At 41.1% G+C, this 16,433-nt stretch overlaps 2 protein-coding genes across 2 annotated transcripts; both read right to left on the bottom strand.

Annotated features, from left to right (window-relative positions):
• Positions 1–1,957, bottom strand: LOC115667577 (berberine bridge enzyme-like 13). Its single transcript, XM_056305873.1, has one exon. The coding sequence runs from the start codon at positions 1,915–1,917 to the stop codon at positions 304–306; it is 1,614 nt and encodes a 537-aa protein (XP_056161848.1). The 5' UTR covers positions 1,918–1,957; the 3' UTR covers positions 1–303.
• A 3,231-nt stretch (positions 1,958–5,188) lies between these two features.
• Positions 5,189–7,163, bottom strand: LOC115692156 (berberine bridge enzyme-like 15). The gene has a single exon (XM_056305971.1). It carries the CDS (start codon positions 7,093–7,095, stop codon positions 5,470–5,472), a length of 1,626 nt encoding a protein of 541 aa, XP_056161946.1. The 5' UTR covers positions 7,096–7,163; the 3' UTR covers positions 5,189–5,469.
• Between the last annotated feature and the right edge of the window lie 9,270 nt (positions 7,164–16,433).

Below are 16,433 nucleotides of genomic sequence, written 5' to 3'. Positions count from 1 at the left end.
TGGCCTCTACAATAGGATGTGAATTGTGATTTACCTCTTAAAAAGATTCCAATCCCATGGCCATTACAGTAGAATACGGGCTTCTACATATAAAAGACAACACTTACATATTTCTGGAAAGAAATGATTTGTCCGAGCACCACTCCATGACAAAGCCAACACACTAACCTTTTACACACATTAATACCCATTTTGATAGGTGGATTTTTAGGCACCTAAAAAATCCCACCATCAGAATGTCACAAAAGACAATCAAATCGGCACAATGTGCCAACCCCATTTTCTCTTTCATCAGTCTGTTATTCACTTCCCCCTCAGAGAAAGTGGCAATGGTGGGATGCTCTGTTCATGCCTGAAGAAGTTGTCCGGGTCGACCTTGGTCTTCACATGGACCAACCTAGCAAAGTTGCCCTTGAAGTATTGGAGACCCCAGGCACATGCCTGTATGAAGCTTGTCCCATTCTTGTTCATGCCCAGGTCAAGGTCCCTATAGTTCACATACGCCTCTCTAGGAAGCTTGGACACATAAGGGGCCATGTAGTTGTAGAGCCTCCCGATCCAATCCATGTGCTTGGTGGCATCCTCACTGGCGTTATCCCAGAGACTCAGGTACTGGATCATGAAGATCGTGCCCTTGCGGTGCGGGAATGGTGCTGAGGACTCTGAGATCTTGCTCATCATCCCGCCGTATGGTGTCCATATCACCAGCGGGCTGTCCTCCTCCACCAGTTTCTTCCACAGCCCCTCCAGGGCGCTCTCCGGGATCGGGTCCCGGACGAAGTCTGACTTAGCCTTGAAGAAGTTCTTGAATCTGGACTTACCCTCGAGGAGGACCTCAGGCAGGGTCCCGTTAGGGTACCCGGCCATGTACAGGACTGATTGGATCCAGCTCATTTCGATGCAGTCGTTCCTTGTGAGGCCCAATTCGGGGAAGCTCTTCTGCATCACCCTGAGGAGTCGGTTGGCGGTCCCTAGGAAGAGGGCGTTGTACGATGTGCTCACAGTTCGCTCAGCTTTGCCTCCACTGGCGCTTGCCACTTGGATCAGCACCCTAATGAATAGGTTGCGGTCAAGCTTGTCCACGACCTGTTGCCACCGGTGCAAGAGCTTCGTCGCACCTTGTTCCAAAGTCCTAGTTACCGTGAAGACAGTCACCGTTGAGGGGACTGGTACCAACTTTATCTGCCACTCGAGGATTATCCCGAAGCTTGCTCCTCCCCCTCCTCTAATGGCCCAGAATAGATCCTCGCCCATCCCTGCCCGATCATGGATTCGGCCATCCGCATCAACAATCAGAGCATCGAGCACATTATCCACCCCGAGGCCATACTTTCTCATCATAGAACCGTATGCCCCACCAGTGATGTGTCCCCCAACACCAAGGCTTGTGCATAGACCTGCCGGGAAGCCGTGGACTGGACTCTTCTCTGCAATTCGGTAGTAAACTTCCCCTATCGTGGTCCCCGCCATGACCCATGCAGTGTTATCTGTCAAATTGACATTCACGTAGCGTAGCTTGCTCAAATCCATAATGATGAACGGGGTTTCGATCTCGGACACGTAGGACAGGCCCTCATAATCGTGCCCCCCACTCCGGACCCTCAGGTGGATCCCGAGCTTCTTCGAGCAGTCAACGCCATACTGGACCTGCGTTTCGATCAACGGGAAGAAGACGAACTCGGGTTTTGGCACGGAAGGAACGAGGTAACGGAGATTCTGCGCCGACGACTGAAGCACCGTGTCGAAATATGGGTTCTCCTGGTTGTAGATCGGGGGGAACGGCTCGAGCATCTCAATTTTGAGGGTGATGCACATGGTGAAATCGCTATAAATGGAGCTTGAAACTGAGGTTAGGCATGAATGTGATATGAGAAGCAAGATGATCCGTGAGAGTGTGGAATGAATTGAAGAGGACATTTTCCCTAGGAGGGTATGTGTTGTTCAATGCAATGTGCTCAACAAATAGAGCATCTCTAATGGCTTCATAGATGTGTTTGAGGAATGGAGCAATTTTTATGCGGCGTGCTCGTGCTCGTAACGTGGGGTTGAGTTAGTGCAAACGTCAGGATAAGGTTCACTCGTGCGCACTGAATTTGGGTCCCACGAGGTTCTAGAAACAGAGGTTTTTGTTTAAGTGGAAGGACATTTTTCTTTGATCTTCATGAATGCATCTTAGTTATTTGATGAATGGGCTTTTATTTGTAATCTTGCGAGTGTAAACAAAAATTATTTTACAAAGGGGATAAAGGCATGACACTTATAAATAGGATTACAAAACTTAAAAAAGCAATTGAGTAAAATTTACAATTGGATGTAGTAGTCCTCCTATGTGAGGGGACAAGCAATTGAGTAAATTTTAAAATTTTCAAAGAATTAACTTTTCTCATGTTGAATATTACCTCCATAATGAAAACATTCCTCATGATATATAACAAGTACTTCTAAACACTCGTGATATCACTAATTATATATGATAAAGCAAAAAGTCGAGTAGGGTTAGGACTACCCAATTTAATACTGTGTGAACGCTCTATTGAGAAGTTCACACATTGACTATTGTGCCAACATCTGAAGATTGTTCAAATTCTTCCGCCAAATCCCAACTCTCTCCGTCTTTTTCATTTCCTCCCTCCCTTCATGGCTAGCCAATGTTGCCATTGTTGGAACAGCCTAACGGAGCACCATCATCGCCGATGACTTGCCACCGCCGTTGTGATTGCCATTTAGTTGCCAACCTTGTCATCAATGTCTTCATCTTCTCTTGGCCACCATAATAGAGAGAGAGAGAGAGAGAGAGAGAGAGAGAGAGAGAGAGAGAGAGAGAGAGAGAGAGAGAGAGAGAGAGAGAGAGAGAGAGAGAGAGAGAGAGAGAGAGAGAGAGAGAGAGAGAGAGAGTTGTCACCTTCCGTTTATGGTGTTTGCTCTATCTCCTTTGCACGAAGAGCCGCTTTTAGCCACCATAATAGAGAGAGAGAGAGAGAGAGAGAGAGAGAGAGAGAGAGAGAGAGAGAGAGAGAGAGAGAGAGAGTTGTCACCTTCCGTTTATGGTGTTTGCTCTATCTCCTTTGCACGAAGAGCCGCTTTTAGCCACCATAATAGAGAGAGAGAGAGAGAGAGAGAGAGAGAGAGAGAGAGAGAGAGAGAGAGAGAGAGAGAGTTGTCACCTTCCGTTTATGGTGTTTGCTCTATCTCCTTTGCACGAAGAGGCGCTTTTATTTATCGCACTCGTCAACTCGGAAGCGACCAACTATAATGTTTGTGGCCTTTGAATATCAAAGACGGCAAAATAAAGTTGCCGTTCTCAAAAGTGACGAAACTCATTCTTTATAGCTATAGACTAGCCAAAGGCGACAAACATTTGTCGCATCTGTTAGAGTCTATGACGACCAAAATTGGTCGCCCTAGTTAAGTTTTAGGCTAAATGGGCACCAAAGGCAACAAGAAATTTGTCGCGTTAAATTTCCGGGTTTAGCATGCCAACGAATATTTTCATCTTCGTCGCCCTGGACATGGTTTTTTGTTTCTAATTGGAATTTGATTTTATAAATATTACTATTTTAGTATGTGAAGATTAGATTATAAGGATGAGTGGTGGGGGTGCAGCATGTGGTAAAAAAGGGTCGATTCCTAGACCTTCATCCGTTTTGAGGGAGTGTCGACTTTGTCGTCTTCATCAAACTTGGAAGCCTTTCCTTCTTCTGCATGATTTCTTTCATGTTCATGTCTCGTGAGGCTTCCCTTTACCAAATTCGGATAATTTCACAAGATATGCACGAGTATGAACCTGGCGTCGGAGGATTTGAGCAGGGCGAAAATCTCTTGATAGTTATCGGACAAGCAAAAACCCTAAATCAACTCCAACAATCCTAGTTCGTGGTCTAATACCAATTGTTGTGAAATAGCATGGAAGCTAATGGATCTTGCAATTAACTACCATATACGAGATTGACAAAATACTAAAGACTTACGTAGTTTGTTTCGAGTGTTGGTACCTGCTACATGGTGAGAGCCGGTCATAAACAATGCACCATCAAACAAAGAGCTATAAAGTCACGATTAATTGCTCAATCGCTGATCTATTTCCTAAAACCTAATATATAAATGGGAAAAAGTTATAAAAAATCTCAAATTATGTCTATTATGATATATTTACCCCAAACTTTTTTGTAACGCCAAAAACTCCAAACTTATATCCGAGCAATATATTTACGATTCGTTAGGCTTTTGTCAAAAATCACCGTTAAAAATTTGACGTGGTGCCGATGTGGTGCTACACGAGCGCCACATTATTAAAAGATTAAAAAGAATATTAATACCTAATAAAGAAAAAAATCGATTTTACTATTCATCATCTTCAACCTCGCTATCACTCTACCAATGCTCCTCCCGCGCTAGCTGTCGGTGCCAATTGCCGCCCGAACCTCCTAGCCCGAACCTCTCGACGGCGTCCAGCATAGTTCGTCGGCCCTTGCTTAACCACCCGCTAGATCTGGCCAGGCGGCCACCAACTTTGAGGTATGATCTAATTTCAAAGCTTGCGGCCATGGTGGCCGCTCAAGCTCAAAGCTTGGCCTAAGGGTTTGTGAATTTGGTTGGCTTCGCGAGGGAACGGGTTAGCCCTACGCTCAGTTGGGGCTGGTGAGTTGACCGACGCACGCCAACTATGTCATCGACTTATCTCCGGGCTTCCATACAAACTTGGAATTGGCAAGAAATTGAGCAATATAACAACAATTCGTAATCGTGGTTCCTAGTGACCTAAGCCGAAAAACATACGGCTTTACAAAGTTCACTTACACGTCGTGGAATCCAAAATCATTTACTTTAGCTTTTGATCTTAAATCAATATTGACTATATTGTGTTTGCCAAGAAATGACCATTTTAGCTTTTGATCATTAATCAATATTTACTCTCCTTTCTATGGTTCCAAACTTATGCTTCCGTTCTCTACCAAATGCCCCATGGTTTTTCTTGTTGATCTAGTTGTCGGCCACGCTACTCTTCCACTTGAAAGAACGAATACGAGGAAAGAGAGGGAATGGAGACAATTTGGCCCGCTACTCTTCTACTTAGAAGAAACTTTGTCGTAATAGATTCAGATTTTGCATATTTTGATGTCACGGTGCAAAATGGATGATGGACAACATTCGAATCGAACCCATTTCTAGTGGAACATGGACTTCTACATTCGAATCGAACCCGTATTTTGATTGTAATTTACCTTAAAAGATTCTAATCCATCGCCAATCCAGTAGAACATGGACTTCTACATATCAAGAGAACGTTTACATATTTCTAGTACAATTACATCCATCAAGAGATCACACGCCAACCCACAAACCTTTTACACCCCATTATAATTTAGTGTTCAGGCACCTGAAAATTCCCCTACCAGAGTGCCACACGAAAACCAATCGAACCCACCACACACAACGCTTTCAAGGGCCAACCCCATCTTCTCTCTCTCCTCAGTCTGTTGTCCACTTCCCCCTCAGAGAAAGTGGCAATGGTGGGATGCTCTGCTCATGCCTGAAGAAGTTGTCCGGGTCGACCTTGGTCTTCACTTGGACCAACCTGTCGAAGTTGTCCTTGAAGTACTTGGCGCCCCAGACACTGGCCTGTATGAAGCTTGTCCCGTTCTTGTTCATGCCCAGGTCAAGGTCCCTATAGTTCACATAGGCCTCTCTAGGAAACATGGAAACGTAAGGGGCCATGTAGTTGTAGAGCCTCCGGATCCAATCCATGTGCTTGGTGGCATCCTCGCTAGCATTATTCCAGAGACTCAGGTACTGGCTCATGAAGATCGTGCCCTTGCGGTGCGGGAACGGCGCTGAGGACTCCGAGATCTTGCTCATCATCCCGCCGTACGGTGTCCATATCACCAGCGGGCTGTCCTCCTGCATCAGCCTATTCCACAGCCCCTCCAGATCAGTCTCCGAGATCGTGTCTCGGACGAAGTCCGACTTTGCCTTGAAGAAGTTCTTGAATGTGGACTTCCCCTGGAGGAGGACCTCGGGTGGCGTCCCACTTGGGTACCCAGCGATGTACAGGACTGATTTGATCCAGCTCATTTCGGTGCAATCGCTCCTCTTGAGTCCCAATTCGGGAAAACTCTTCTTCACCACCCCAAGGAGTCGGTCAGAAGTCCCTAGGAAGAGGGCGTTGTACGACGTGCTCACAGTACGCCCGGCTTTGCCTCCGCTGGCGCTTGGCGCTTGGATGATCACCCTGATGAATAGGTCCTCATCAAGCTTGTCCACCACTTGTTGCCACCGGTGCAGGAGCTTCGTCGCATTTTGTTCCAAAGTCCTAGTCACTGTGAAGACGGTCACCGTCGAGGGGACTGGTACCAACTTTATCTTCCACTCGAGGATTATCCCGAAACTAGCTCCTCCCCCTCCTCTGATGGCCCAGAATAGATCCTCTCCCATCGCTGCCCGATCCAGGATTCGGCCATTCACATCGACGATCCGAGCATCCAGCACATTATCCACCCCGAGGCCATACTTTCTCATCATAGAACCATATGCCCCGCCAGTGATGTGTCCCCCGACACCAAGGCTTGTGCATAGACCTGCAGGGAAGCCGTGGATTCGGCTCTTCTCAGAAATTCGGTAGTAAACTTCCCCTATCGTGGCCCCCGCCTGGGCCCATGCGGAGTTATCCGCCAAATCAACACTCACGGAGCGGAGCCTGCTCAAGTCCACGATGATAAACGGGGTTTCGATCTCAGACACGTAGGACAAGCCCTCGTAATCGTGCCCCCCGCTCCGGACCCTCAGGTGGATCCCGAGCTCCTTCGAGCAGATGACGGCGGCCTGGACATGGCCTTCGATCAGCGGGGTGAAGATGAACTCGGGCTTCGGCACGGAAGGCACGAGGTAACGGAGATTCTGCGCGGACGACTGGAGCACCGCGCTGAAATTGGAGCTCTTCTGATTGTAGAACGTGGAGAGCGGCACGAGGAGCTCGGAGTTGAAGTCGAGGCACTGGACGAAATCATCTTGAATGGAGCTCGAAACCAAGCTTAGGCACGAAGGTGAAATGAGAAGCAATAGGATCAATGAGAGCGTGGGATGAATTGAAGGGGACATTTTTCCTGGGAGGGTATGTGTTGTTCGGTGAAATGGTGCTCACTGCTCAGCAGATGTTGCGTCACTAATGGCTTTATATATGTGTATAAGGATTTCAGACATTTTTATGTGGCGTGCGTATCATCGTAACGTGGGAATGAGTTAATGCAAACGTCACGCTAAGGTTCAGTCGTGTACACTCGAATTTTGGTCTTACGTTGTTCTCGAAACAGAGGTTTTTCCTTTATGGTAGCACCGTGGCTCCAACATACAAGGAATTGGCCGGTGCCAACATTGTTCCATTACTGAATGTAAACAAAATATCATTCCACGAGCATGATTAAGGCACGACACCTATAAGTCGGGTAACTTAGGGATAAAGACATCGCAAGGGGTATAACTTTTGCACACCCAATTGGTAATATATTTATGATTACTACTACTTATATTATAGAACATAAAATCTTTTTTATAATAAGAGAGTAATCTTAAACTTTTTATCAAGCGAGTAATATGATAAATACATTGAATATTTGGCATTGGCAGAAGACGTGAATTGAATCGAAAAAGAAGTAAGTCGTAGGAAAAAGACGTAGTATTAGTGCCATTTGTCCTATATGCGCAAATAAAAATCGAGCAGATTTTTTTACTCGGAGTAGAGTATAAACCTAAAAGAATTGAAAAAAGGCCCATTCTGGAACAAGAAAATGACATCATGACTTGGATTAGATCTCGATGAAACAATACATCAATGAGAAGTTTATTTGATAAGTTTAATGGATTTTTTTTTGGAGGGAAATGGGACAAAACCAAAACTCGCTTAGTTGAGTGAAATAACTTTTTTTTTGTCTATTTAGTTGCCATAACTTCTAAAAAAAATTCTACGTAAATACCATAACTTTCGATTCATCACTTGAGTGCCATAACTTTCTAATAGTGTTCACCCAAGTGCTGGAAATCCGACGGAGCAAGGGACTGGTGGTGAACATTTTTTAGAATTTATAGTGCTCAAGTAATCGATCGAAAAATTATATGGCATTTAAGTGATTGAAAAAAAAGTTATGACACTTAAGTGAGCTCCATATCTAAATTATAGAACTTAAGTGATCGAAAAAAAAAATTATGGCACTTGTGATGTCATTTTCCTGGGTAACTTAACTTAAAAATATTATTATGTGGCGTCAATTTAATCATCTTTATAAACGAATTTAGTAGTCCTCCTTTGTAAGAGGACAAGCAATTTTGTCGAAAATTTTTAATTTTTCACAGCATTAACTTTTCTCTCAGAAAGGAGACATTATTATGTTTGGTAGTAGACATGCTAAATTGAATCTGGATAAGCTGAAAACTGTAAAACCTACGAGGGTCGGGACGAGTTCCACCAGGTCAACTGAATAATTCCCTGTCAAAATGAGTTGTTCAGCTTTTCACTTTCGAATTTTTTATGTATATTTTGTGCTTTTCTAGTTCCGATGCTTTTGACTTTAATCATCTGCAAGACTTTCATGGTGAGCATAAAGTACCGTTAATTGCGACAAGATTACTACAAAGATAAATCAATTTCAGCATAGGAGCAAAAGGAAGAAGAATAAAGGCATTAGCAAGCAATAAGCAATAATGGGTCATTATGTTCCCTGCTAAAAGATGGCACCAATATGCTTTGCATAAAAAGGTGTGTCCTTTTCAAAAATCAAAACGTGAGACTCTTCAGTACTTAAAGCTCCGTTTGTTTCGCAAAAAAGTTTGATTCGTAAAATATTTTCATAAAAATCGAAGATAATTTAAGTTTAAATATTTTTGTGAACGATGAAAATATTTTTCGAGATATTCATTTTTATAAACAATACAAACTATCATTTTTAGAGAAATATTTTCCAAATTGATTCATTCTCGCGAAATATACAGAGTCTAAATTTGCCCTAATCCAATTATTCATCTTTCGCGTTATGGATAACGGCATTGCTTTTGCTTCGAGGCTTTGGAAAGATTGGTCCAAAAGCAATTTCACCCAGAAATGCTATCGATGGAAAAGTTTCTAATCACAAAAAGATTTGCCCATATGATGACAATGCACTGCATCAGTGATACGTCAACTAGGGTTTGGAGCGACGACGTCTAAGATCGGCAACTAGGGTTTCTTTTCCAATCATGTGTTGCTTCTCCTGCTTAGCGTAAAAGTCTCATTAATAGACAAAATAGGAAACGCCCCTTCACGGGCAAGTCCAGGAAATGGTACCTTAGGGGTCAAATCGTTTGGAGAAGCAGCTTGATTAAGAATTTTAGGATCAATTGTTGGTGTCTTTTGTCGAAAAACAATAAATCAAAAGCTATGAATATTGAGATAAGTGTATCAGAAGTTCTAAAATTTATTATTAAAGTGCAATTAATTCTTGAAACTTTCAAAAAGTGCAATTAAATCTTACAACTTGTCACGACGGTGCAATCGAGTCCTGAAATTTTCAAAAAGTATAATCAAGTCCTAAAATTTATCAAATTAGTCAAATCAAGTCTTTCCGTTGTCCTGGAATCTGAAGGAGATATTCCTTCAGATTCTTCAATTTCTGGACCTCAAGTCCGGACTATCTACCTATGATTTCCTCCTGCTGGCAAAAAGAAGAAGTTAGAGGATCATGCATGTTTGCAGTAGTGACAAAGCTCAAAAAGCTGAAACAACAACTCAAGAGCCTGAATAGATCTCAGTTTGGTGACTTACAAGCTAAGGTAAACCAGGCTAAGGAAAGCTTGTATCAGATTCAACAAAAGCTGGTGATTGACCCATTCTATGCCATCTCTCGGGCGGAAGAAAAAGCACATTTGGAGGAATTTCTGGCTTTAAGTAAACATGAAGAAATTTTGCTCAAACAGAAATCCAGAAATCTTTGGCTAAAGGAGGGCGACAATAATAGCAAGGTTTTCTTTGCTTCCATGATGCGAAGAAGTGCTCATAACAGGATAAATCATCTCATACTTGAGGATGGATTCATTATCTCTGAAGATGGGGCTCTTAAGAACACAATCTTATCATACTATCAAGCCCTTCTTGGTAGTTCCAGGGGACCTTGTATCCCTTATGAGAGGTATGTCCCTTTTTTTCATGAAGATATCAATGCTTTAGTTACTTTCACACCACCCCAGAGAAATGATATTCTTCGAGTCCTAAAGGGTTTCAATGATTTCAAAGCACCGGGCCCAGATGGTTTTAACAGTCGTTTCTTCAAAAGTGCTTGGCCTATCATTGGACACGACATCGAGGAAGCTATACTGGATTTTTTCTCGTCCAAAAGATTATTGAAATCTATAAATTCCACTCTGATCTCTCTTGTCCCGAAGGTTCCAAATCCCTCATCCCTCAAGGAGTTCAGACCCATATCATGCTGTAATACCTTGTACAAGATCATATCCAAACTCCTTGCAGAACAAATAAGCGGAATGCTCCCCTTGATTGTTGATCTAAACCAAACGGCTTTCATCACCGGATGACAAATCTCAGAAAATATCCTGTTATGCCAAGATTTACTTCACAACTATCATAAGGGAGATAAAGGTAAACGTGTCGCCATAAAAATAGATCTCATGAAGGCTTCTGATATGGTCAGATGGGATGCAGTCATCGGGGTCCTAAAAGCTCTAAATACACCCTAGGATCTGGTTGAATTGATAAGTGAGTGCATTACTACCCCGAGGTTTTCAGTGAATTTTAATGGCGAACAGGTAGGGTATTTCAATAGCACTAATGGGCTGAGACAAGGTGATCCTCTTTCTCCATATTTATTTGCTCTAGTTATGGAAATTTTCAATAGAATTGTAAGAGCAAAAGTTGCTGGTTCTTCCTTCAAATACCATTGGCGCTGCAAAACGCAAAGGATTACACACCTTTGCTTCGCTGATGACTTGTTCTTATTTGCCCATGGAGATGTAGACTCTGTTCTATGCCTGGTAGAAGCTCTCGAAGAATTCGCCACTCTCACTGGATTGTGGTTTAACCCTGACAAATGCCAAATATTTTTCTCTGGGTTAAATGAGGGAAAGCTTCTTATATTGGACCATACGCCTTTTCCCGCAGGTACTCTCCCTATCAAGTACTTGGGTGTTCCTCTTATTACTAAAAGACTCGCACACTCAGATTGCAAAAGCCTTACTCATAAGATATTCAAGAAAATTGAGAGTTGGGGAATGAAGCATATGAGTTATGCGGGTCGGTTACAACTAACCAAATCGGTCCTTATATCTATCTGCACGTACTGGATGCAAATGTTTCTTCTTCCGAAGCAAACTATCTATGAGATTGAGAAGAAGATTCGCCACTTCCTATGGGTTGGGTCTTCAACAAACCGTGGATCGCACAAAGTTGCATGGCGTGTAGTATGCTCACCCAAAAAGGAAGGAGGGCTAGGATTGCCTGATTTGAACCTATGGAACAAAGCGTTATTAGGGCGCACAATGTGGAATCTTATCAATCATCCATCTTCTTCACTTTGGAGCTCCTGGGTCCACAGTACAAAATGCAGAGAAACCCCATTTTTGCAAATGGACATGAAGGGTAGTATGGCCTGGAGTTGGCGATGTCTCCTCAAACTACGTCATGTCCTAACCCCAGCCATGTCTAATCCAAGATATTGCTGTCATGATGTCTTGGATGAACTTAGACACGAGAGTCCGGCTGTGGAGTGGTATAACTTAATATGGAGTAGCGGCGTTAGCAAACACAATTTTATTGGTTGGCTAGTATGTAGGGATAGGCTTCCGACAGCAGAGATCATATCACGGTGGATGACCTCAGTCGATGTTCAATGTATCTTCTGTAGGGCAAGTATAGAGAACACGACTCATCTTTTCTTCCAATGCGAATGGACAGGTAGCATCTAGCGCAATATTCTTGCGCAACATGGGATCGGGCGTAATGTATGGGGATGGAATGAGGAGCTTCAATGGATGGTTAGAGCAACAAGAGGCAAAGATTTGGCAGCGAAACTCCTCAAAGTATCTTTCCTAGCGACTGTATATTGTACTTGGATGGAGCGCAACCATAGGCGGTTTCAAAACAATCCAACTGACATTCAGATTATTTTGGCAAAGGTGCGGAAAAATGTAAGAGGTAGAGCTTCGCTATACCAAAAAATCAAACCTTCGCAAGCTAACTTTGTTTTAGCTACTTTATGGAGACTTCCTACCTCCATATTCTCGAATTATTAGTACTAGTTGTAATGCCGGGGTATGCCCCTAAGCTGCTGTACATCATCTGTTATATACTACTTACATTTTACACCAAAAAAAAAGTATTTCCGTTAATTACACTTCTTGAAAGTTATATGACTCGATTACATTTTCGTGATAAGTTTTAGGACTTGGTTACATTTTTTCAAAGTTATAGGACTCGATTGCATTTTCGTGACAAGATTTAGGACTTGATTGCACTTTTCAAAAATTTTAGGACTCAATTACATTTTCGTGACAAATTTTAGGACTTTCAGTACACTTATCTCGTGATTCTTTTTCGTAGAAGTGTTCTTTTCGTGGATTTTCTTTTAGCTAAGAATTACGGTGTGCCCAAGATCCACGAGAAGTAAATTTAGATCCCTCGGCACTATACCTATCTATCTATCCATGCAACGATAGTAAAAGTTTTCTTCAACTGTTCAACTCCATGACATCAGTGGATTTAGGAGTGTCTCTCGTCATAGTATGATCCAATACAAGATGATGTAACAATTGTATTTACATTCGAGGTCCCTTTTAAAATGAGAAGTCACGTAAACGCAAGATAGGTGTAGCTCTTCGAATCAGCATACTTTGTACATGCTTCCACATTTTTCAGGTAATTAGCGTCATATTTGTTGAATTAAGTTTATTAGAAAATTACCATCCGAAAGGTGAAAAAATAAATGTTGGTTAAAGACAATATTTTGCACCAAACGTTGCTCATAGCTAGACCTGTCAAACGGTCAGGTCAAGTCGGGTTTGGGTTAGAATTAGGTTTGAAAATGGTCAAACCTAAATAGACACATTTAACCAGTTTTGACTCATTTTTATGTAATGAAAATTTAATGACCCATACCTGACCCAATCCATATCCGACCCGATCTATATTACTAAAACAATTCCATATTTAACTCAATCTAGGAAAACTCATACCAAAACTAATACCACGAAAAATCATAAACTAGTACACATGTGATAAACGGAGGTAAAACCCCAAACTCGTACACACGTTAACTGCCACGTGTCATCCAACTTAGCAATTTGATAGTAAAATTTAACGGAAACTAACGGAGGGTAAATTTGTCACAAGTGTATTAATTTAGGATTTTTCGTGATATCAATCTTTCGTTAAAAAGAAAGCCTGATTCGAGGACTTTCTTTCTTTGTCGGCCGCATATTCAAGCTTCTCAAGTCTTCCACTCACAAATAAATCATACGCTCATAATTTATGTCAATTCCCAACTTAAGAGGGCATTCTATAAGTTCCATGTATGTGTTTCAATTTTCTTCAAATGAAATTTTCGCAATATCTTCTTAAAACAGTATACATCCATTTTTAACCCAACAGTTGCTCAAGTTGCGATGGTCTAGGTCCAAAAAAGTTGTGCGATTATTTTAGGGCCGTCCTCCGGAGCACAAACTTGAATAATCTCCGATTATTACCCGATGCATGTGGGACAAGCCCAATGTACGTGGGGCACGTGGGGGCAAGGCAAATGCCACATCCGACGGCGATTAGTCGGATGCTCAAAGCGCCTAACACCTCGTCGATAAAAAGATAAAAGAAAAAGAAAAAGAAAGTAAACATCCCCTTTATTTTAGGATTAATATCACGAAAAATCTCAAATTTATACATTTGTGATAAATTTATCCCAAATTAATTTTTTGACCAGAAGAAACTCAAAACTAGTGCACTTGTGACAATTTTACCCTAAACTAATTTGTTGACCACCTAAAAGCCTAAATTGGTACATTTATGATAAATTTATCATTCATTAAATTTGATTAATATCACGAAAAATCACAAACTGATACACCTATTACAAACAGAGGGTAAAACCCTAAATTGGTACACCCATCAACTGTCACATGTCATCCAATTCAGACAGTTAAAATTTAACAGAAACTAACGGACAGTAAAATTGTCATAAGTGTATCACTTTGAAATTTTTGGTGGTCAAAAAATTAATTTAGGGTAAATTTATCATAAATATATCATTTTTGAGTTTTTTTTGTATTAACCTTTTATTTTGTGTTGGGTGAATGTCATTTTCGAATCAACACGAGAGTCCACCAGGCCCACCAGACAAGGAGGTGTATCCCATATCTTTTCCGGAGACACTGGCATTTTGGACTTTTTTTTTTGTTCAGAATAACGACATTCATTCATATCTCAAGTCTTAGCTTGCGAGTACACCGGCAAAGCATCAACACAAAGTAGACCCCAAAGATCGGGAGGGGCGTAGAGGGTCCAATTCTGTGGCAAGAAATTTTTTCTTTGAGCCTTAAGGCGCGCATGGAATCCATTCTGGAGCAAAATTTCTGCTCCAGAATGCATTCCGGAACAGAAATGCATTTGTTAAAAAATTTCTGGAATGCATTCCGGAGGAATTTTTGCATTCTGGAGCAAAAACGCGTTTGGTAAAAATACATTCTTTTTTGGTTCCGAATGAGTTTTTGCTTCAGAATGTGTTTTGGGCCAAAAAAAAGAAGCTAGTTTTTGTAGCTTCTTGATTCGAATGCATTTTCCCTATTTTCTCACAAATTTTTTTTTTTCAGAAAATGCATAAAAATTGAAAAATTCTAGAAAAATTCATAAAAATTTCCAGAAAATAAAAAAAGTCAGATTTCGGGAAAATATGAAATTTGGTGAATTTTTTTTAAAAAAATAAAAAAAAAATCAAAAATTTCAAAACTTCACAGAATAGCTTAAAACACATGTGGCCACCCACTTTGAGTGAAATTTAAATTTTTTGAGGTGCCCAAAAAAAATCAAAAAATTTCAAAACTTCACAAAATGGCTTAAAATACCTGTGGCCACCTACTTTGAGTGAAATTTTAATTTTTTTAGGTGACCCAAAAAAAATAAAAATAATAAAAAAATAAAAATTTTCAAAACTTCACAAAATGGCTTAAAATACCTGTGGCCACCCACTTTGAGTGAAATTTAATTTTTTTGAGGTGCCCAAAAAATTAAAAAATAAATAAAAAATTTCAAAACTTCATAGAATGGCTTAGAATATCTGTAGCCACCCACTTTGAGTAAAATTTAAATTTTTTGAGGTGCCCAAAAAAATAAAAAATAAAAAAATTCAAAACTTCACAAAAGGGCTTAGAATATCTGTGGCCATCCACTTTGAGTGAAATTTAAATTTTTTTAGGTGCCAAAAAAAAATTTTAAAAAAAATCAAAAATTTCAAAATTTTACAGAATGGCTTATAATACATGTGACCACCCACTTTGAGTAAAATTTTAATTTTTTTAGGTGCAAAAAAAATCAACAAATCAAAACAGATTTCTGTTCCAGAAATCAATTTCTGGAGCAGAATTAGTCATGTTTTACCAAACAGATTTCTCCTTCAGAAATCAATTTCTGGCAAGAATTCCAGAAATCAATTTCTGGCAAGAATTTGATTTCTGGAGCAGAATGGTTACCATTCGCACCCTTAGCTACCCAGTTTGCCATTTTGTTGGACTCTCTATTACAATGGGCCAACTTAATATCAGAAAAGTTTTTCAACAGACACACCATAACATTTTGAACATTTTGGAGATGCTGGCATTTGAACAGTCTCGATGAATGCGTGCTCATGCGTAGGAGCTACCAACTTGTTGAATTGATCAATATATTGGAATTGCCTGATGTAGGAGGCACGATCGTATGATGATACATCTGGAAAGAATCTGCATCCCATTGCCGGATCCGTCGTTCGTGGCCGCTTTGGCGTGGCCACCCAAATTTATCATGGACGCTCCGTCATCGAATTATGAAAACAGTTCTCTCGGCCGGTATCCGACGGGAAAACGCTCACCCCCGATGGTAAACCACAAGTTTTGCGATCTCGGATCCTACCGAGAAACCGTCGATTTTGTCAATTTGTCGCAAGAAGTGGTAACTGCATCAAAGTCAATACGATTACGTAGCTTCTTAGTTAACATGATTGGTGTTGAATAATTTTGCCAAATGTTGTTATCAGAAGAGGAAAACGGACATGTCGATCAAGAATATAAGAAATGCGGGGATGTCGAGGGAAACACAGCCTTCAACAGGCAATCGAATCCCTTTTCCAATCTTAGGAGTTCATTTGCCAATCCTAAATTTATGTCAAAATTCAAAGTTGGTTTTTATGAAGAATAGTATACACTCAATACCGAGCATC

Source organism: Syzygium oleosum, unplaced genomic scaffold (genome assembly GCF_021117445.2).
Source record: "Syzygium oleosum isolate NSW1041296 unplaced genomic scaffold, Sole_v2.1 Sole_v2.40, whole genome shotgun sequence".
NCBI classification, from domain to species: Eukaryota; Viridiplantae; Streptophyta; class Magnoliopsida; order Myrtales; family Myrtaceae; genus Syzygium; species Syzygium oleosum.
The sequence above is the reverse complement of the archived record's forward strand: the minus strand, read 5'-3'. Positions and strand labels throughout refer to the sequence as shown.

Coding starts and splice junctions, on each gene's coding strand:
- LOC115692156 (XM_056305971.1), bottom strand. CDS start 7,095: ATGTCCCCTTCAATTCATCCCACGCTCTCATTGATCCTATTGCTTCTC.
- LOC115667577 (XM_056305873.1), bottom strand. CDS start 1,917: ATGTCCTCTTCAATTCATTCCACACTCTCACGGATCATCTTGCTTCTC.